Source organism: Protopterus annectens, chromosome 17.part0, assembly GCF_019279795.1.
Source record: "Protopterus annectens isolate FY-2018-M chromosome 17.part0, PAN1.0, whole genome shotgun sequence".
Lineage (NCBI taxonomy): Eukaryota > Metazoa > Chordata > Ceratodontiformes > Protopteridae > Protopterus > Protopterus annectens.
In genome coordinates this window covers 121,998,156-122,021,655 of record NC_056751.1, presented here as the reverse complement: position 1 = coordinate 122,021,655, position 23,500 = coordinate 121,998,156, and the positions used below count along the sequence as shown (strand labels likewise).

At 41.5% G+C, this 23,500-nt stretch overlaps 1 protein-coding gene across 1 annotated transcript in view; it reads left to right on the top strand.

The window, feature by feature from the left end:
• The window catches only part of NOA1 (nitric oxide associated 1), a 405,642-nt gene that overhangs the window by 169,077 nt on the left and 213,065 nt on the right, over window positions 1–23,500 (top strand). The window contains exon 4 of the mRNA XM_044059454.1: window positions 9,802–9,933. Within this exon, the coding sequence (XP_043915389.1) occupies window positions 9,802–9,933 (132 nt within the window). The remainder of the gene's footprint in view (window positions 1–9,801; window positions 9,934–23,500) is intronic.

Below are 23,500 nucleotides of genomic sequence, written 5' to 3'. Positions count from 1 at the left end.
GTAAAAGCATCCAAAAAGTTCTCCAGGACTGGAGGGACAGGAGAAGAAGCTGGAGTGCCCACCTTTAACAGACAGTAGTATGTCTTTTGGATATAAGAGATTTGTTTAGACTCCCACTAGGTTCATTTTCTTAATGGTCTCCCCGAAAGATGCCTCTTCTACAGGTGAATCTAGAGAGAGGGAATCATCATCTGAAGTTACCTGGCTAGAAGAATTAAGTTGAGAGGAGTAAGTTAAGGCATGATCATTAGAATCTGAGGCCTCCTCATCCTCATACGATGTGTGTTTTCATAGCAGTCTTCTGTGGAGTGGGTGGGCTGGAAAGGAAGGAGGTTTAAGATATATACTGACAGGCCTTGAGAAAGTTCTATCCATTCCTTCTCCATAGAAAGAGGAGGAGGGAAAATGTGTTCAGTTTTCTGATGCTTTTTCTTTTGGGGTGACGTTCGCCTGAATCTTGTGTGGAGGCTCTGAACACTGACATACTTCAGTCAGTTTTCCAGAAATCTCTTCACATACTAAAAATTAAGGGATGCCATCGGATCCCTTAGAAAATGGTCTGCAGTTGCCCCTTCTCAGTTACAGTAGCAGTTTCTGTAGAAGTATGGTCCCTCTGACACCATACTGGCCTCCAGTGGGATCATGATAGAGGGTGTCTTGGGTAGAGTTAGATATACTCTGGGTTCTGTAACCTCTGCAGGTACATCAGAATCAGATTAGGGATACTGAGTCTCGGGGCTAGGCCTTTAGAGTCTTTCTTTTCTTGGGAGTGGAAGGTCTTGTGGAGGGATCTGCTGTCTTAGTCTGGTCCAGATGCTTCAGTTGTTGGATCTCTAAGAATATGCTCAGCGAAAGCAAATGTGAATGCAATGTCTTGAACAAAGGACTGGCAAATGAAGCAACATTTGTAATCATGTTCAGTGCTTAAGTAGAAAAGACATTGGATATGGAGATCTTTGTAGGGTGTCTGCCTGCCATACTCACACTTGTCCCGCCTAGCTGACTTCTAACAAAATCACAGCAAAACATTTTAGACTAGGAGGGTCTCCCAATGGGGCACTTACCTGAATCCAGGAAGGTTTATGGTACAAATGACCATTCAGTGATCAGACCAGTAGGTGCTTGACCCATGTTTGGTCTGGTAGAGAAATCGTTTGAGGATTTGTACTTTTACATCTGCCTATATATATGCTTGTGAGTTGAGGTCATTTGATGGACCTATGTTCCTGGGAAAGTTTAGACTTTGATACCTTGGCCAGACGTCAATAGTGAAAACACATCTGTTTGGATGCAACAGTGATTTGTGGTCAAGACATCATTTGTGCTGACTTTTTGTCTGACTTTGTTGATTAAACACATTATCTCCTTTTATACCATAATTTTGTTCTAATATAAACACAGTTTCCATTAAGCAAACAATATACATTCATGTAATCCATTAAGAAAAACAAGGTATCTACATAAAAGCCTGTCTGGTAATCTGCTTCTTTTGGTTTGATTGTAACATTGAGCGCCACATGCTGGTGGTCCTCAATCAGTAGTTCCTTGGTCACGCAGTTCAGATTTAGTCCATTCTCCCTGTAAAGCCCAACAAAAATAAAAATAATAGACCATGTCTTTGTCCATTCCTTTAAAGTTTTACTAGATTCTGACAATCTGTTCATGTGGTCTTTCGTCTTGTTTCTTGCTTCTTGCACCAGCTCAGGTTTGTTGTTCAATCTTAGCTGTTTCTTGGTAGTGGAGAAAGGCGCTCTCTCTTTCCTCTGCTGGTGTCTTCTTGGTTCTCCTCACCATTTTCTTGACTCTGCTGATGTGCTCCTACTCCCAGACTTGATTTCAGATCGACTGGCTTCAGCAACCACTGGATAGGTTTGGAAGATCTGATTACTCCTTGTAAATAAATTGTCATGGCTGTCAGGTATAACATTTGCCACCTTACTCATTGATGAGTTTTATACTCTGGCTGAAAGTGCTTCTCTTTTTTTCTAGTTTCAAAAGAGAAGCCTATTGATCTGTGAATACTGTTTGTGGGAACAAAGAAGGAAGCTCCTGATAGACCAATCTTCTTTAAATTTTCTCTTTGAGCTCAAATGACTGAGAATGAATAATCAGTCAGTGTGAACCTGGGGGAATCTCTCTGTGGCCTCCATGCAGTTCTGTGTGCCTTCTTTTATCATTACTTCCTCTATCCCCATCCATTGTGTCAACTGTGCAATAATGGCTTCCTTGTGTTCTGCTTTCTCATACCCTTCTGTTATGTCTGTCAAATTTGTTTTTTCTCCAGGCTGTATTATCTAGATGTGCACATTTATATTCCAAACAGCCCAATCACTCCTTGGACACTCCAATTCTTTATTTTCATTTTTCAGTGATTGCAACAAATTTGAGTGTTTTTTCAGCCATTCTTAAACTTCATCCATCCTCTCTTCATATTTTAGAAGGTTTTGTCTTAAATGTGTTCTTCACATCGTTATCTTCTGCCATATAGTCAGCAATGTGACAGGAGATCCTGGTTCCAACTCAATTCCAGTCTGTTGTGGCTGTACGTTTAATTTCCCTGATGTTCATCGTGTTACCCTGCTGCAGTCATCACACTTGGGTTATCCTGCAGTCAGGTGGTCCCGCAGTCTGCCTGAGTTCCAAAGTCTTGGTCCGGTGTTGGTAGCTGTCGCTTCTTCCCTGGCATCAGTGCACCAGGGGTATATAGGAGGCATCCAACGCCATTTTCTTCAGTCTTTCTTGCCACGCGGTGCCCGAAGCAGAAGCAGTTCGCAAGTGCCGGTCGGCCGACACCTGAGATTTTCGAATCAAATTTCAGTCCAAAGTCTTCAATAAAGCTAAGTACCCTGTTGGGGAACCTTTTCTTGCCTCAGTCCGATGTCAGAAAAAGTTAACAATTGCATTTCTTGTGGGAAGCAAATACCTCCATAGGGACTTCCATTCTTATTGTATTCCTTGCCAAGGCCCAGACCACGACATCACAGGTTGTCGATTTTGTGCTAGGTTTAATAAACGAACTATCAAACGTCGTTTTGACTTCGCACGACATTACTTTGGTAGGAAATTTAATTATATCATGCCGTCGGAGCAGCCGATGACCGGCATGCATAAAAAACGCAAGGATAAGGACAGGCAGCCTAGAAACGAGCCAGACTCCAAGGCCTCTGCTGGGCCTGTCGCCGGTTCTCCGGTTTTCAGTGAGGTGCCTACGCAGCCCCTGACGACCGCAGAATTGGAACCCCAGACAGCTTTGGATTCTCAAGCGGAGTGTACTAGGCCGTCGCAGCCATTAGGACCTTCCTACACCGGAGCAGAAAGAGATCCCAGTGCAGTAGAAACACCTTCGGTTGCAGGACATGTCTTCAGACCGACTACACTCACCATTAAATCTTATGCTAAGCTTAAAACTCCATTAAAACCAAAAAAGACTGTACATCAGTCTCCAGTTCAAGGCCCCATGCCTAAGAAACAGATGCTTAAGATGGCTGAAGAGTACCCTAATCAGGGGTTCCCATCCCCCTCCAGATAAAAGACCAAGACAAGAGGAGGATTATGCTTCCTCTAACCAGATTTCAATTTGATCCAAACATTCCTCAGATTCTACAGTTTAGATATTGTGGATGATGTTTACTTGAGTCTAGTCTAAATCCAGACTCTCTACCTCCTGCTCCAGCCAAACCAGACAGATACTACAGAGTACCTGACTCACACAAATTCCTTTATAAAAGCCCTGTGGCTGACTCAGAAACAATTTCCCAGGGTCCCAAAGGGGCTAAAGCTTCTATGGCTAAAAAACATGTGCCCTCTGAAAGGGATTCCAGAGCCCTAGATAGATGGGGGAAGAAGATATACACCTCAGCTACTCTGGCTATGAGAGCATTAAATTGTCAGTTTCACATGCTGAAATGTCAGCAATTCCTAATGTCTCAAAACAAAAAATAAGCACTCATTCTGAACAGTCTGAATTCAAGGAAATGCAGGATTTGTTGCATGCAGCTGAACAGGTGGGCAAACATACTTTACAATGTGGATTTGATTCATTGGAAGCTTCCTGTAGAGCAGCTGTTACTGGGTCTGTCATACGGAGACATGGTTGGTTAAAAGAACAAACCCTACCTGATCATGTTAAAGCAAAATTATTGGATGCACCTTTGCAGCAGGATGTATTATTTGGTGTCAAAGCAGAAGAGGTTTTAAAGAAAATGGAGGATAAGACAGTCTATGCAGATGGTCAATGATTTTTTACAGGTACAACCCCCCCGTTTCAGCAGAAATTGGCCAACACAAAACTGGTCCTTTCCAGCTTCCGACAGATCGCAGAGGGGCAAATACAGATGCCCAAGGGGCAGAGGTCAATCACAAGGCCCTTACAAACCTCGCCAATGGGGTACTGCTAACCAGAAAAGAAGAGAAGGCAAGGCCCCAAGCTAGCAGAAGACAAACATAATGACTCAACCCTCAAACAACCAAGCAAATCTCTCTTGGCAGCTCCCTTGGGAGGAAAATTAGCACTTTTTGCAGACAACTGGCACATCATCACAAAAGACAGATGGGTCCTAAATATTGTCTCACAAGGATACAGATTCCACTTTCATACCTTGCCAAGGATAAAAGGAATGCCAAACCTGCCACCAAATCAATGGGCAGAGGCACAAAAACAAATTACAGCTCTCATGGACATAAGAGCCATTCAACAGGTACCTACACAGGAGCAAGGACAAGGATTTTACTCAAGACTCTTTTTCTAGTCCCAAGAAAGGACAAAGCATGAAGACCCATTCTGGATCTTTCAGTTCTGAACACCTATCTGCAAGTACCAAAATTCAAGATGCTAACACTACAGCAGCTTCTTCCCATGCTGGGCAAGAATGCTTGGCTAGTAACGTTAGACCTCAAGGAGGCATACCTGCATGTCCCTATCGGACAAAATTGCAGAAGATACCTCCGCTTCATTGCAGGTTCAATCCATTATCAATTCTCTGCACTGCCCTTTGGCTTATCTACTGCACCCAGGGTCTTCACAAAATGCCTGGCACCAGTAATCGCATACTGCAGACAAAGAGGAATTCAAATATACCTTATACCTGGACGACTGCCTTATTCAAGCAGAAAGTAAGGACATTCTTTTAAAGCATCTGGCATTTGTCAAACACCTTCTAAGTTGCCTAGGGTACACAGTAAACGAAAAGAAATCAAAACTAGTGCCCTCACAAAACATAATATTCCTGGGTGCCAGCTTGAATACAACGGCCCAGGTGGCTTATCTCACGCCAGACAAGCAACAACAGCTGACTCAATACTTCAAAATAATGGCAACAAAGACCCAACTCCCTGCAAGAAAAATTCTGCAGGCCTTGGGATTCATGGCATCTTGCATACTACTAATACCATTTGCAAAACTGCATATGAGGAAATTGCAATGGTACCTGAAAAGCGTATGGACTCAGCACAGCCACAGCTTGGAAACAATGATACCACTCATTCCCTGCCTTCAACAGGAGTTTCTATGGTGGGCACAGGCATGTCACCTCAACAAGGGTCAGCCTTTCACCTTACCCACAGCCAGGCAAACTGTGACAACAGATGCATCGGACTATGCCTGGGGAGCACACATGGCAGGACAGTGCATTTAGGGCAAATGGACTACAGATCAAAGGCATCTGCATATCAATCAAAAAGAATTGCTAGCAGTACAGAATGCCCTAACAGCTTTCAAGGACCTCTTACATCCAGGACAACTAATAATAAAGATGGACAATACCACAGTAATGTGGTACATAAACAAGCAAGGGGGCACACATCCCTACCCTCTATGCAGGCAAGCAGTGACCTTGTGGAACACAGCACTGTCTTACCAAGTTCAACTACAAGCACAATTCCTGCCAGGAAAGAAAAACACATTGGCAGACGACCTAAGCAGAAACATCATGGATCCCCACGAGTGGAAACTAGATCCACAAGTATTTGCAATGATAACTCAAAAATGGGGACGCCCAGACATAGGTCTGTCTGCCAATCCCCAAAACTACTAACTTCAAAAATTTTGCACAAGGACATTCCACCCACAAGCTTGGAAAGTGGACGCACTCTCATTCAGTTGGAAAACATTAACAGTGTATGCCTTTCCTCCACTGCCTCTTCTAGCAAAGGTACTGCTGAAAGTCAGATTAGAGAGGCCACAAATGATACTCATTGCACCAGACTGGCCACGCCAGCACTGGTATCCAATTCTAAGGAACATGGCCCACCATGGATTTTACCACAAATTCCTCACCTGCTCACCCAGCGAGACAATCAGATTCTACACAGCCAGCTCAAGACTTTAAACATGGCTGCATGGCAAATTACCTAAACAACCAGCCAACACCTCTAGCCAAAGCTGTTATGGATGTCATTCTGGAGGCCAGGAGGCCCAGCACCAGGAAAACCTATTCAGACAAATGGAAAAGATTTTGCGCCTGGAACGAGGCTAAAGGCCAAAATCCCCTTGATCCAAACATTCCTCAGATTCTACAATATTTAACTGAGATGTTGCACAAAGGACTTTCATTTTCATCTGTTAAGATCCACGCCTCCACAGTTTCAGCTCATTACAACACGGATCCTCCTTTATTTTCACATCCACTCCTAATACATTACCTTCAGAGGGGCTAAGAACATAAGACCGCCTAGGAGAGCACCAACACCTACTTGGGATCTCAACTTTGTTCTGGAAAAGCTTACACTGCCGCCCTTTGAACCAGCTTTTTCAGCTGATTTAAAATTTCTTTCATGGAAAACTGCCCTGCTACTAGCAATAACTTCAGCTAGAAGAGTCTCAGAGCCACAGGCACTAATGGCAGTGGAGCCTTTCCTCATTTTTCATCAAGACAGAGTTTCTCTACGAACTAACCCTTCCTTTATACCAAAGGTGGTATCCAATGTGGCCCTAAACCAAACCATTCATTTGCCCACCTTTTTGCCACATCCCTAGAACAAAGGAGAAACACTCCTGCACTCTTTGGACATTCACAGGCAATTACGTTACTACTTGGATAAAACTAAGGCTTTCAGAAAATCTGACCAGCTCTTTGTAGCCTATGCTGCAGGATCACAAGGAAAAGCTATCTCAAAACAGACCATTTCAAAATGGATAGGACATTGCATACGTTTCTGCTACACGCATCATGGGAAACCGGTACCTGCTAACATTAGGTCCCACTCCACCAGGGCTATAGCTACATCGGCAGCCTTTCTCAGGGGGGTGCCAACCAAGGATATTCTAGAAGCTGCAACTTGAAGTTCAGTGCACACCTTCACCAAACACCATCACTTACCTCTATATTCCAAGACTAGAGCTGGTTTTGCCACTGCAGTTTTGCAGGGCCTACTAACTCCTTCTAACCCTGTTTAACTCCACCACCCATCCTTAGCTTTGGGATTCAACCTGTGTGATGTCTGCAGCAGGGTAACACGATGAACATAGTACAGTTTTGTACCTACCATAAATGTAGATGTTCGAGTGTTCACCCTGCTGCAGTCCAGGTTACCCTCCCTCCATCCCCTCTGAACTAGCTGGACTTATGTATACCATTCTATCCTATATAACCTCTGTGGTGTATTTGCTTGTGCCTGAAGGTATTGTTTTATTTTTATATGTACATTTTTATATAGCAATATATATATTGCCTACCTATTGGGGGCACCTTACATCTGGGGCAAGAAAAACTGAAGAAAATGCGTCGGATGCCTCCTATATACCCCTGGCGCACTGACGTCAGGGAAGAAGCGACAGCAACCGACGCCGGACCAAGACTTTGGAACTCAGGCCGACTGCGGGGACTGCCTGATTGCAGGATAACCCAAGTGTGATGACTGCAGCAGGATGAACACTCGAACATCTACATTTATGGTAGGTACAAAACTGTACTTTTCAGATTGCCTAATTCCCATCCCTTTGATAGACATCCATCTCTCTTCAGTCTTATTGTGAGATCACTGCTTTTACCACCTTTTCGTTTTCTGCACTCCTTTTTTTTTCTTTTGAACGACAGAGTTCAGGAACTGTTCTTTACTGTCCCCTCCCTGATATCCAAATGGCCATTTATGTTAATAGTTTTGGTGTCACCAGGGCATTTAATTAGGTGGGGTTCCACTCTATATACAAGAAGAGATAACAGTTGAGAGACTCCAGGAATATTAAATGTAATGTAAAGGCAAATATTTTTGTCCAGTATATATGTGTATGTATATATATATATATATATATATATATATATATATGTGTGTATATATATATATATATATATATATATATATATATATATGTGTTTTCACAGTTCCATTACAGTTCCATTACTGCGTGCACGATCATTTTGTGTTCAATTGTTGTGTTCATTGTGGGAGTACAGATGGGCTTGCTTCCTGAAATAAAATCACTGATAAAGGAGGATTTGTCGTTGTTTTGAACTGGATTTACACAGTTCCATTACTATGTGCACAACCATTTTGTGATCAGCAGATATTCCACGTGGTGTAAGTTCATTGATCACCTGTCCTATTTATTATATAGCTATCTATTTTAGTGTAAAATATTTTAGGTATAAGTATGGTATTAGTCATTAACTCTAAAGTATTTACATTAATAGAATCACTGCAAATTTTCAGTGAGTCTTTACCCATCTAAAAACAATTTTCTACGTGCAATTTATAGAGTCCAGTGGCAGGGATGCTCAGTCCATTAGTTAAGAAAAATGAGGGGTGAGCAGCTAAAGAGGCTTCTAGACATAGGAGGCTTATGGGAGCAGAGGATTATTTTCTTAGTTTGCAAGAGTATATATGGGAAGACAGTAACTGAGGTGCAACAATCTGAAGATTAAGATCACTGGGACTAATGTTCTCTGCCAGTGACTGGGAACCATTTAGCTTGAGCTAAAGTAATGCAATGTCTTTCTGCAGCCAGAGAAATGAACTGGCAGATTTATTTTCAGTTATCTGAAGTTTTATAATTTGAGATGACTTTATGGTTATGAAAAAAAGTAAATTTTTAAGTTTTGACATTAATGTCTTTAGCTTGGTTTTTAGAGCAATCTCTTACATTTTACAGCATATAGAAAGGTGGTGATAAACACTTGTCTGTGAATGCAGGTATTGTGGCCAGGTGTAGGGGAAAATAATGAAAGTTGCCAAAATAACTTTAAAATGTATTATGGGGCTTGTGTTTAAAAGATTTACTGAAAAATGTACAAAATAGCACATTTTTGTTCTGATTTTGTTGCATCACATCCCTTAATGAGCACGCCACTATGTTACCATCATGTAGTATGTTGACATAGTCAGGTCTTACTGGATAAGGTAACATCTTATGCCCCTCACCCACTGACTCATAGCTGTCATTTTAAGGTGAATTCTGTTAATGACACTATCTTCTCTATAATGTTGGTTGCTGTTTCGGGGGAAGTCTTAATAGTCCCCCCCCCCCCCCATGTTCATAGTTAATAGGCATACAGACTAGGAAACTATTGAGTCTAGTCCAGTTTCCTTATTGCTCCAAAGCACTTTCTGGTTAAGTGACCAGCTCAGACTTGCACAGTAGGCATATAAAGTCTGCTGGAATCAAACTCTGCACTACAGGAAGCAGCTTGTTTTGTTAACGCACAGAATTAAGGTTATGAGATGTTAACTGCCATACTTGTTTATATTTCTGTTGGTCATTTAAAACCTGTTATATTATTGCTGTGTTCCATCAGATATCTAGAATGTGCAAATCCTTGTTTAGGGCATACTATCCAAATCTGTTAAATTATAAATGTTTACTTTTAGGTTTTGAACCACCTGAATGAAAAAGAATTAAAAATTGTTGTGCCTTCTCGTGCAATCATTCCTAGAACCTTTATACTGAAGCCTGGTATGGTTCTTTTCTTAGGGGCTTTAGGACGCATTGACTTTCTTAAGGTAAGATGACAGCAGCTTAAAGTTATTATCATTGCATCTTTATATTTAAAACTGAAAATCGTTTTTACACCTAAATGTTTTATTGTCTATTTCAGATGTTCTTCATCTCACATTGCTGCAGTTCTTACATATGGGTAGTCCGCTGTCCTCGGTCGGCCCGAATATCAAAGTATTAGGCTGACGTCGGTCAAGGCGCTTAAGACTGACATCAGGACGTCAGGGTACAAATGCGCATGACTGATGTCATATCCTCAGTCTTTTTTGCTGCATGGTCCGATGCAGAAGCAGCGTTGCAAGTGCCGTTCGGCGTTCTGAAATTTTTCGAATTCGGAGTTTCAGACCGAGTCAAAGTTGGCTAAGTACCCCGTTGGGGAATATTTTAGTTTTTTCTTGCCTCAGTGGTTTACTGGATGTCAGAAAAAGTGAATAACTGTATTTCTTGTGGGAAGCAGATACCGCATAGGGATTATCATTCTTTGTGTATTCCTTGTTTGGGGCCTGAGCACGACGTTGTTGGGTGTCGCTTTTGTGCTAGGTTCAATAAGCGCACTATTAAGCGAAGGTTAGATTGTGCTAGGTTGGTCTTGAAGCGGTGCAATTATAATATGCCGTCGGATTCTCCGGCGCCCACTTCTTCGAAGAAGCGCAAAGACAAAGCAGCTAAACCCAGGCAAGAAGAGTCGTCCGTACCGGACGCCGGTTCTTTAGAGGCGCCAGTGGAACCGGTGGTTCCGACGGAGGCTTCTCTGGAGTCCCAGGGGGAGACTTTGATATTGCAGGATGTGGCCTCTCAGGAGGCAGGTCAGGCTGAAGGGGCTTCTCAGGTTACTGTACTCCCCTCCCTTCCTAGGGTGGTTAGGCCCTCTCCTTCTGTTTCCAAGGCTTCTCCCAGAGGCAGGCCAGGTTTAGCTTCTGTTGGTGTCACTCCTAGTTCAGCAGGGTCTGTGCCCAAGAAGCACATGCTTAAAATGGCAGAAGATTTAATTACTTTGATTAGAGGTTCTTTGCCCCTCCTGATAAGAGGCCTAGGGTGGAGCCAGAGTTGGGGAGTTTTGAGCAGGCTTCGGATGTTTCAGAGTCTTCGGCTGAAGACTTGCAGGAGTACTCTCCTTATTCTGATTCTGATGCAGATGATTCGACTCCTTCTGCTTCTCCTCCAGAGGATTTTTCTTTTCAGAGACTCTTCATTCCATGAGGGAACATTTTAAGTGGGAAGGTCAGGACTTCTCTGATTCCAGGAAAAGGCTTAGGAATTTTTGCTTTTACCCCAGCATAGGCCCTTGGCTATACCCCTGTTCTGGATGTTGTGGAAGATGTGTTTGCAGAGGCTTCACTTAATCCTGATTCTTTGCCTCCTGCTCCTGTTAAACCGGATAGGTATTACAGGGTACCTGAGGCTCATAAATATCTTTATAAGAGTCCTAGGGCGGACCCAGAAACTGTTAGTCAGGGACCTAAGGGTGTCAAGGCCTCTGTTGTAAAAATCCGGTTCCTCCAGATAAAGAGGCCAGAGCTTTGGATAGATGGGGAAAGAAAGTCTATACTTCTTCCACCTTAGCTATGAGGGCTTTGAATTGCCAGTTTCACATGTTGAAATATCAAAACTATCTTCTTTCTCAATTGAAGTCTAAGGTAGATGCTCTGGCGGAAGGCATTGAGTGTAAAGAATTACAAGATTTGGTGCATGTCTCTGAACAGGTGGGTAAGCATTCTTTACAATGTGGTTTTGATGCTGTACAGGCCTCGTCTAGGGTGGCTGCCACTGGTTCAGTTCTTCGCAGGCACGCCTGGCTGAGGGATCAGAATTTATCTGACCATGTTAAGACAAGGATTTTGGATGCTCCTTTACAGTCTGATGTGTTGTTTGGTTCACCTGTGGAGTCAGTCTTGAAGAAAATGGAAGACAAGGCTAAGTCTATGCAGGCTGTTAAAGATTTTTGCAAGTTCAGCCTCCAAAGTTTAGTAGGAATTGGCCTGCTTAAGGGGTGGACGTATCCTTCTTATGATTCTCAGTCTAGGGGTAGATCTAGACGTGGTAGGGGCAGAGCTCAGAGCTCCTTCAGACCTAGAACAGGAGTTCACCTGCACAATCTTGGTGAGGGCAGGGGCCAGTCCTTTCGTAAACAGGCCCAATGACCTACCTTTTCAGCTGCCAGATCCTTCTTGCCTGGCAGCACCTTTGGGAGGAAGGTTGGCACTCTTCAAGGAAAATTGGAGTTTGATTACCCAAGACAGATGGGTATTGGATATCATACACCAAGGTTACAAGTTTTATTTCCATACCTTGCCTCCTTTCAAAGGCATGCCGGACGTTCCTCCTCAGCAAAGACTAGAGGCTCACAAACAAATTTCTCTGCTACTTCAAATAGGGGCCATACAACCGGTCCCTCTGCCAGAAGTGGGCCTAGGATTTTATTCTCGCCTGTTCCTAGTACCAAAGAAGGGGAACACGTGGAGACCAATTTTGGATTTATCTATCCTCAACACATATCTGGACATTCCCAAGTTCAAAATGTTGACGTTACAACAGCTTTTACCTCTGCTGGGCAAAGATCACTGGATGGTGACTCTGGCTCTCAAGGAGGCTTACCTTCATGTTCCTATCAGGCTCAGTTGCAGGAAGTATCTGCGTTTTCGGGCTGGAACTTCTCATTATCAGTTCTCTGCATTGCCCTTTGGCTTATCTACTGCGCCCAGAGTGTTCACGAAGGTTCTGGCTCCAGTGATAGCTTTCTTCAGGCTAAGAGGAATACAGATCTATCCTTATTTGGACGATTGCCTGATTCTGGCCCAAGAAAAGGATGAACTTCTTCATCATTTACAGTATGTGATAGCAGTGCTAAGATGCCTGGGGTATTCTGTGAACGAAATAAAGTCCAGTCTAGTACCCTCTCAGGACATGTGCTTTCTGGGTGTGAGACTGAATACAGCATCCCAGATGGCCTTTTTGACCCCGGACAAACAAAAGAATCTTTCTCTTTACTTCCATCAATTGTCTCATCAGTCCAGGCTGACTGCAAGGACAGTCCTTCAAGCCTTGGGGTTCATGGCATCTTGTATTCTGGTGCTTCCCAATGCCAAACTGCATATGAGGAAGCTACAATGGTATCTCAAAATGTATGGACACAGCACTGCCAAGATATGGACACTGTCATTCAGATAATACCTTGCATTCAAAAGGAATTTTTGTGGTGGGCTCAGGAATGTCACCTAAACAAGGGACTCTCTGTGACCCGGCCAGAGGCGAGTCAGATTCTAACGACAGATGCCTCAGACAAAGCTTGGGGAGCTCATCTAAATGGAAAGTGGGTACAAGACACGTGGCCTGCCAGACTTCAACATCTACATATCAACTTGAAGGAGATGTTAGCAGTCCAATTTGCATTAATAGCTTTCAAGGATTTACTTCTTCCAGGGCAGGTGTTGGTTCTAACAGACAACACAACTGTCATGTGGTACATCAACAAGCAAGGGGAACATTCTTATCCTCTATGCAGACAAGCAATGATTTTGTGGGAGACTGCTCTCAGTTTACAGCTAAATCTTCAGGCAAGGTTTCTGCCGGGAGCACAGAACTCCTTAGCAGATGTGTTGAGCAGACAAATTATGGATCCCCACGAGTGGAAATTGGATCCTCATGTATTTCAGAAATTGACAGTGTTATGGGGAACTCCAGACATAGATCTGTTCGCTTCTCCACTAAACTACCAGCTGCCAAAGTTTTGCACAAAAAGGTTTCATCCCACAGCTTGGAAAGTGGATGCTCTCTCATTCAATTGGAGCAATCTTCATGTGTATGCCTTTCCACCTCTGCCTCTCCTCCCAAAGTTACTTCTGAAGGTCAGACAGGACAAGCCAAAGATGATTTTAATAGCTCCAGATTGGCCTTGACAGCACTGGTACCCATTACTGAGAAGTCTGATATGGGAGCCTCCATGGCCTTTGCCTTCGATTCCACACCTGCTGTCTCAGGAGAACAGTCATTTACTCAATGTCAAACTTCACTCTCTACATCTAACAGCCTGGCATATTCTGTTTTAAACCCTGGAGGGTCTCAGCTTCCACAGCAAGTTTTGAATGTTATTTTGGAGGCCAGAAGGCCTAGTACAAGGAAAGTGTACGCAGATAAATGGAGGAGATTTTTATTTTGGAGTACAGCAAAGGAATTTGATGTTTCCAAGCCTAATTTAAGTGTGGCTCTTCAATATCTTACTGAGTTACTGGACAAAGGTTTGTCCTTCTCCTCTATTAAGGTTCATGCTGCAGCAATTTCTGCTCACTATGACTGTGTCCCACCATTGTTTTCTCATCCTTTGTTTAAGCAATTCCTTAGAGGGGCAAAGAATATAAGACCCCCACGTAGAGCTCCTACTCCTGCTTGGGATCTCAATTTTGTGTTGGAGAAACTCACTCTACAACCTTTTGAGCCTGCAGCTACTGCCGAGTTGAAATATTTATCATGGAAGACTGCTTTTTTGTTGGCCATTACCTCTGCGAAGGGTTTCTGAATTACAGGCCCTTATGGCGGTTGAGCCTTTCTTAATTTTCCATAAGGATAGGGTATCTTTGCGTACTAATCCTTCCTTTATGCCTAAAGTGGTTTCTAGTGTGGCTTTAAACCAAACTATTCATTTGCCTACTTTTATGCAAACCCCCAAAATAAAGGGGAAAAGATTTTGCACACTTTGGATATACACAGGCAGTTGCGATATTATTTGAGCAGAACTAAAGGGTTCAGGCATTCTCAGCAGTTATTTGTTTCATTTGCTTTGGGTTCTCAGGGCAAGCCTGTTTCTAAACAAACTATTTCTAAGTGGATTGGGTTTTGTATTGCTTTCTGTTATTCCCATCATGGTAAGGAGATTCCAGCTGGGATTAGGCCTCATTCCACTAGGGCTACTGCCACTTCTACAGCTTTTTAAGGGGTGGCAACTAAAGATATTTTGGAGGCAGCTACTTGGAGTTCAGTGCATACTTTCTCTAAGCATTACCACCTTCCACTTTACTCTAAATCTAGGGCTGGTTTTGCCACTGCAATTTTACAGGGCATTTTGGCAGCTCCTAATGCTTTATAGTTTTGCCATCCTCCCTTACCTCTGCTTTGGGATTCTACCCATATGTAAGGACTGCAGCAATGTGAGATGAAGAACATAGTACAGTTTTGTACCTACCATAAATGTAGATGTTCGAAGATCCACATTGCTGGAGTCCAGTTTACCCTCCCTCCTTCCCCTCTGTAGTTAGAGGCGGTTGTGTGGTTTGGGTTGTGAATATTGTGAATATTGTATATATTGTACATATGATTAGTGCAAGGGTGGTTGGTTGTTTTTTTGCTGTCTTTTGGTTTTGGCCTTTCTTATTTGGGTCTTCTGACATCTGGGGCAAGAAAAGACTGAGGCTATGACGTCGGTCATGCGCATTTGTACCCTGACGTCCTGATGTCAGTCTTAAGCGCCTTGACCGACGTCAGCCTAATACTTTGATATTCGGGCCGACCGAGGACAGCGGACTACCCATATGTAAGGACTGCAGCAATGTGGATCTTCGAACATCTACATTTATGGTAGGTACAAAACTGTACTTTTTGGTGTTGTAGTTCGTTTGCAGATATGTAGACATTAAGCATGGTCAGCTTGATAAATATTTGGGGATGCCATTGTTTTAATATTTTATTAATGGTCATTGCATTCTTTCATGAAAAGTTGAAAAGGACCCACACGAGTGGAAAATGAAACCCAAATCATTCAAACTTCTGATCAACAGGTGGGGGCACCAGGGGTGGACCACTTTGCTCTCCCGCAAAACTATCAATTGAGCAAATATTGCACCAGAACTCCCCACAGCCAAGCATGGAAAGTGGATGCCCTGTCCTTTACATGGGAAAACCTCTCAATCTATGCCTTTCCCCCTCTGCCCCTCCTCTCGAAGGTTCTACTAAAGATCAAACAGGAGAAGCCAAGGACAGTCCTGCACCAGACTGGCCACGCCAGTACTGGTACAAACTTTTGCGCAGTCTGACAGTAGTGCCACCATGGCACCTGCCTCAGACCCCTTCCCTGCTGTCCCAGCAGGAGGGCCAGATTTTGCATCCTCGGCTACAAACCCTGAACCTAGCAGCCTGGCTCATCCCCTGAACTCATCACCAGCAACCCTCAGTAAACAGGTGCTGGATGTCTTCCTTGAGGCAAGGAGGCCTAGTACTAGAAAATCCTATTCAGAAAAGTGGAAAAGATACTGTTCTTGGAGCCAGTCTCAGGAAATGGACACAAATGTGCCCCAACTTACCTTGTATATTAAATTACTTAACAGAAGTGCTGCACAAAGGCCTATCCTTCTCTTCAATTAAGATTCATGCCTCTGCCATCTCAGATCATTATAATACTGAGCCGCCCCTCTTCTCTTATCCTCTGGTCAAACCGTTCCTGAGAGGAGCCAAAAATTTAAGACCCCACAGGAGAGCTCCCACTCCAGCCTGGGACCTTAACTTTGTATCGGAGAAGCTCAAGCTTCCACCCTTTGAACCTGCGGCTACATCAGAGTTAAAATTCCTCTCCTGGAAAACGGCTTTACTTCTAGCCATCACTTTAGCAAGAAGACTGCCTGAATTGCAGGCCCTTATGGCCGTGGAACCCTTCATTATCTTCCATGCGGACAGGGTTTCCCTCAGGACTAACCCATCTTCTATGCCCAAGTGGTATCTAGTGTGGCTTTAAACCAATCCATTCATTTGCCAACTTTTTTCCCTAATCCTCAGAATAAGGGGGAAAGGATCCTACACTCCCTGGACGTGCACAGGCAGCTTAGGTTCTATCTGGACAGGACTAAACCTTTCAGAAAATCTGACCAGCTGCTTGTCAGCTTTGCTACAGGGGCAGAGGGCAGGGCAATTTCAAAGCAAACCATTTCTAAATGGATAGCACAATGCATCCATTTCTGCTACAAACACCATGGGAATTCTACCCCACAGGGGATCAGAACAAATTTCGCTAGGGCTACATCAACCTCTACAGCATTTCTCAGGAGAGTCCCTACCAGGGACATCCTGGAAGCTGCAACCTGGAGCTCTTTACACACCTTCACCAAGCATTACCCCTTACCTATCTTTTCTAAATCCAGAGTTGGATTTGCCACAGCAATCTTACAGGGCCTGCTAGCCAGCCCTAATGCTTCTTGACTGCCTTCATTCTTCCTCAGCTTTGAGAATCAACCCAAGTGTGATGACTGCAACAGTGAAACACGAAGAACATAGTACAGTTGTGTACACTTACCATAAATGTAGATGTTCGAGTGTATTCACTGTTGCAGTCCTGGTTACCCTCCCAACAGCTCCCTGACTTCTACCTATCCTTTTTGTTTGGACATGTCTTATAACATTGGTGTTTACTTTTTACTGGGAGTGTTCCACACCATGCAATTGCTTCCTATTTTGGGGGCTCCTGACATCTGGGGCAAGAAAAACTGATGTAATGGCGGCTGCATGTTTTATACCCCTGACGTCATGGAAGAAGTGACAGCATTTGACGCAGAAATCCCAAGACTCTGGTATTCAGGCCGACTGAGGCCTACCTGTAGGCAGATAACCCAAGTGTGATAACTGAAACAGTGAGTACACTCTAACATCTACATTTATGGGAAGTGTACACGACTGTACTTTCTGTTTTTTCAGTTTCTTTACGTTACTAGTGAAGAAATTAAAAATGTAAAAAAATTGCTCCATGTAGCTGAATAATGTAATATATTAAAATAAAACAAAAAATTCTCTAAAATTCCAGTGCCAGGAGTGCCCATACAAGTAACTCTGTGATTACTTATCTTCTTAATTGAACATTTAGTGAAATCATTCCTCAGTTGTAAGCCAGAAAGCAACTTTTTTATGAAGAACGGACCAAAAGCATGAAATAAACATCTCCACATTCTAGGCAGAAACGGTCTTACATGCAATATGTAGTCTCTCCACAAAAAGAAAAAAAAAAAAGATACCACAGCAACTTGTACATATATACAGGTGGATTTAAAATATAAGGCAGAGACTGCGTAGCACTGTGCAGTATTTACTGTCAGTGCCCTAGACTTCCATAAGCGGGTGGAAGAACACTAAAGTCTTAATTATGCAATGACATTATTTAGAAAAGACCAGAATTTTTTTCTTAAATATTGTAATTGTATACGAGCAGCAATCCATGACTGGGTATGGGTAACACAGGATTTACTCATGGTTAGCTTTGTTTTAATCAATCAGTCTCTGCCCTTGTGATCAAATCACACCAAAGGTGGGTAAATCCTACTTTTATCCAGACATGGATTATTGCTAAAATAATGCCTAGTACATATTGTGGTGGTGGTGGTGATATTAAAATAGTCCGAAACTCTAGAGGCATCAATTACTGATGTGAACTCCCTACTTTACTTTACAGTTACAGCGTGTTTTTTTTTTTCGGAAGTATTCTTGAAATGTTGTGACCCGCATATTTAACCTTAAAATTAACCTTGTTTGAAGTAACTATGAAATGCTAAACCTCAACATTTTAAACAAAATATTGCACATTTAAGCACCAGCATTACATTATAATTCACCTACTTTATGAAAACACATAACAGAATGTTCTGTAGAACAGCAAATCAAAAGTCATGGTATTACTATGCACCACCCAACAAAAGATCTTCTAAATTTGGAACAGCAGGAAATGTTAACTGAGCAATAATAAACAGGAGTTTTACCTAGTCTGCAGTCGTAAGTTTTGTAGACATGAAGTTCTCCAGTGTACTACTTATAGAAAAAAGTGATGGAGTATGAAAAGTTTTATTTCAAATCTGTACATTATGTAGTGCTGCCACACAGACAGCAGGCAGAGCTAAAGTGTTTGTCACCTGCAGATGATTTTAGTGAGTTCATAGATCAGCTCTTATAAGAACAGTATGACTCAAGCTTCAAAAGTAGTTAAACACTTTGATCTGCCTTTTTTGTGTGGAGCAATGCAAAGTGTCATTTCACAGAGCTGTCCCATGTTGGATGCGGTGTATGCACTAGTGCAAGACTAGAGCTTAACCGCTCTGAAAGCTATGCATAACAAAACTTGCTATGCAGTTCTTGGAAATCATGGAGGAATGTAACAAGGTTATCTTCTTCCCAATTTCTGATGTAAGCTGTGCTCTTCATCTGCTGCATCAGTGTTATATACGCCATAGCCTTCAAGCTCTCCATGTAAAGTCTTTTAAATCACTCGTTTTCAATAAGCTTCCTTTTCGTTAAGAACAGTGTTGCAACTTTGCAGTCCTCTCAAATGCTCAAATACAGCTAATAAGTGCAGGCTGAAATGGTACATGGTCTAAACATGCCACATTAATTGTCATTGTTGTCCTTTCTAGACGCTCCATTGTTCTGAGCCCCACAACTCAATTAACTAACAGTTGTGTCTTTCGGCTTTTCGCGGTTAGGGGTAGCCACAGCGGAACTCTGGTCCGCTAATAATTGGCAGTTGATTTTTATGTGCCGAGTTGCCGGCCCTAACGCACAACCTTCAACGAAGGTACGCCCATTCACGCATGTCTCCACAGAAGACGCAGTGCAAGCTTGAAAAGGTTGTATAGTCTATGTGCTTAACTTCTTGGATGACGTTTGTCAATTTTAAAGGGTATTCATCACAGGAGCTCTTAACATCAGTTACTGGAGACCTGTATTTCATAATGTAAAGACAGTCAAAATTAATTTAAGCACAGTCTTCATTGTGCAGCCCTTCCTTTACTGTACTTTACTTGGCCACTAGCCACCATTATTTTCCTAAAGTTCAAAATACAGTCAAGTGGCCCTCTTTTCCTTTCATTTATTCCCCAAGATATAGCAAGCTAGCTAGACTGGTTAGATATTGTATTTCACTGCAACATGTGCATTTATTTGGAAACGTTGACATGCATCCAGTAACTATTTCAGGTCATTTGTCAGTCAAAATTAAGGTAAAAATGGAGGGTAATGAAGTAAAAATGAGACTGGTAATTTCCTACTTGTCTATAAAGAGAGTAATTTAAAGAATGGGTAGTAGAAATTATTTGAAAGTTAAGGATGACCGAAATTTCTTTAGAAGGTATAGCTAGTAAGAGGGATAAAATAGAAATAGAATCATCACAAAAGCATGGTAGAAATAAGAAATAGAGAAGTGGGATAAAAGTAATGCAAAATAACTTAGGGGGTGACATAAGTAGTGCAGAATAAAGGGGATCTCGCAGAGCAAGATGAGCAACTGCAAAGTACCAAAGGGAAAATAAGGGAATATTTGTATAATATATACGAGTTGAGAAAGGTTTCATTTAAGCAACTATTTCTGATGCCTTCAAAGCACAAAACATTTTAGCACAATGACTTGGACAACAGAAATTAGAAAGGGTTATTGCCTAATTGTGAGAGTCTACAACTAGAAAATAACCAGAGGTCCTGTAGAGGTATTAGAGAGATTTTGAAATCTGTGTGATAATTTGTATAAAAAGGAAAAATGTGGAAAGCAAGAAGTGGAAATGCTTGTGGAAGAGTTGCTTATACCAAGGTTAGAGGCAGATGACCCTCAACTATCTTGTAGGCAAGATAGAAAGAAATGAGATAAAATGATGACACATAATAAATAGGGACGTCTCCAGGAGCAGATGTTATTTCTATGAAATATTGGAAGTTTGGGGGGATGATAAAAGTCTGGAAGGTTTTGTTTAACAATATATTAAAAGGTGAGGGGGGCTGCCAGCATCTTAGAAAGAAGCCAAGGTGGTTTTACTACCCAAAAAAGGCACATACTCTTCAAACCCAGCTTTGTATAGATCATTTTCAATTTTAAACCGTGATTATAAAATGTATATATTAGCTAAGAGAGTAACAAAGGTGTTACCAAAATTGTAATCACTGTGGTTTTTAAGCATGGGAGGTAATCATTTAACAACATTATTAGAGCAACAATGATCCAGAGGGAAGCAGAGTGTAAGAAAACATCACTGTTTGTGGTTCTTGATGCAGAGAAAGCATTCAGTAGTCTTTTTAGGAGTAGGGCAAATGCAGGATTTACTTTCTCTGATAGAATAATAGAGTTAATTAGGGGGGTATATGAAGGGTTAGAGATTTAAGATTAAGGTGGGAAGGTTCTTCTGCAGTAAACTGTGTTTGAACAGAAGAGCCAGGCAGGAGTATCCTCTTTCCCCTTAGTTTGATTTATATTTAAAACAATTGGCAAAGAAAATAAGAGACTAAACATTCACGGATATAACTGGTGTGGTAATTAAGAAAAGTTATCTTTATTCACAGCTGATATTTATTTTAATAAAGATCAGCTGATATTTATTTTAATAAATCCTGAAAAGGACTGTTCGGTGTTGTGTAACATTTTGAGAGTTCATAAACTGTCCCGTCCCAAGATGGTAGCGCCCATCGCGCTCTGACATTTCTTCATTTGCCAATAAATGGTGTTAAAACTACCATATTAATTCATGATGCTCTTAATCTACTTTTCTAGTCACCTTCCCTTGGATTTAATCTAAAATTTTCAAAAGTTAGAGTACCATGAATTAACATGGCAGTTAAGACCAAATGCCATAAATTTTCCCTGTCTTCATGACCACTCGTCTATTTCCAGTGTGCTAAAGTGGAAACTGGCAAAGTTGTAATTGCTTATTTTAAGCTTTATAGCTTATTGATTAGTGAATATATCATTCATGGATTATTCATTATGCAATATGTGGCTTTCTAAGGGGTTGTTTTTTTAAACAAGTATTTTTAAACCTATGTTATTTTTAACATTTAGTTATGTATATATTATGATACATACATACATGCGCATATATATATATATATATATATATATATATATATATATATATATATATATATTTTTTTTTTTTTTAACATGTATCCCTTTTATCCATGGTGTTCAATATTTATTAACTAACGTTTGTGATTGGTTGTTTTGAGCAGGGTTCCTGTTTTTACATAATTGACTTAAATTAATTAATTTCTTAAATCTGGGCATTGCATGTTTGTATTTTAATTCTGAAGAAGTCTCTATATCATTTAAACAGAGACCAACATGCTTTACTTTGATAATAAATATTTTTCTGCAACATGCAGTACTGTTTTTAATCCTGAGTGAGAGACCTGCACTGGTTGAGTTTTTAGATGAATCTAGAAAAAAAACCCTGCTTTTAAAAAAATAAAAAAAATAAAAAAAAGGGGGGGGATAATTGGTAGACATATAAAATATTGCACAATGGCTGTGTGAGGCGATCGGAGGCTGTCACAGAGGACTTGGAAAAGAGATTAGCTATATAATCAAAGAGGAACAATTTGAGGACATGTGTATGGCTCCCAAATATGCAATAGAATCTAGAAGATTTAGGATTTTTGCCTGGAAGTGTTTGCATAGATAGTTTTATACTTCAAGCAGACTCCAAAGAACTTTTCCTGAGGTAGATGGTACAGGCGGCAAACCGGAGCTGACTCAAGCTTGGCTAGAGCTTGTCTGTTAGCTTGGCTGTAGCTTGTAAACCAGCAGGTTAAAGAAAGGGACCAGCCACAATTTCAGGGTTTTTTTTTGGAGTAACTGCTGACTGTTGAACTTTTCATTCAGATCAGACCAGCAGTTTGAGAATGTTTTCTTTTAGCTCCAGTCTGCGTATCTAGGCATTGTGGTTGGCTGCAATACCAGAGAGGGTGATGCTACATGCCATAGTGATAAAAGGGAAAATATTTAAATGTTTTTTGGGAGATGATTATTGCAAGACATTGTAGCTGTCTCGTTTTTAGGACAAGGATAGTTTATTTCCTTTACTCCAAAGTTGCTTGCATGCTTTCACGGAGGGAGAGGAGCCTGTTTCAGTGAGAAGAGCTTGAGAGCTTAGAAAGCGCTACCAATGTTAAGGACAGCATAAGCTTATGTTTCTGTGTTTTTACTGAGGTAAATTCCAGTCTCTCAATTGCCCCTGATTTTTACCTTAGTGCTGTGCACCTCCAAGAGGTGCTTGGTGTATGTTTGGGGTGTGTGTCTGTGTTCAGGAGCAACCCATTGAAATCACTGTATTGTTTCATTTTTCTTTTAGTTTCCACGCCATCAAGCATCAGAGATTGGCACAGAACTGGGCTACTTTTTTTGGGGAAGGGGTGTGGAGTCATCTTGTACATGAAAGTAGAATGTCATCATATAATCACTGCTAGCAAAAAAAGTGTTATGACTACTTGGGGGCAGTGTATGTGTTAACTAATCACAAACTGAAACAGCAAAATGTTACTGTAGTTCTTACATTTGTCATTCTTTTCTCAGTGATGAATTAGTGTACAGAAAGGGCTGTCATTTTGGTGTCATAAAAAGAGAGGAAAGCCCAAGACTTTATGACTGTGACAAAAAAAATGGGTCGCATCCACTGTGCAAGTTATTCAGCAGGCATTCCAGAGTACTTTTTTTAAACACCTTTATTGAATTATCACATTTGATATAGGTAAGTTTACATTCGTATAAAAGTAATTGGACTATAATTAACATAAACATTTTACTTCACATAAATTGCTATATATCATATAACCTAAGCAACATTACATAAATTA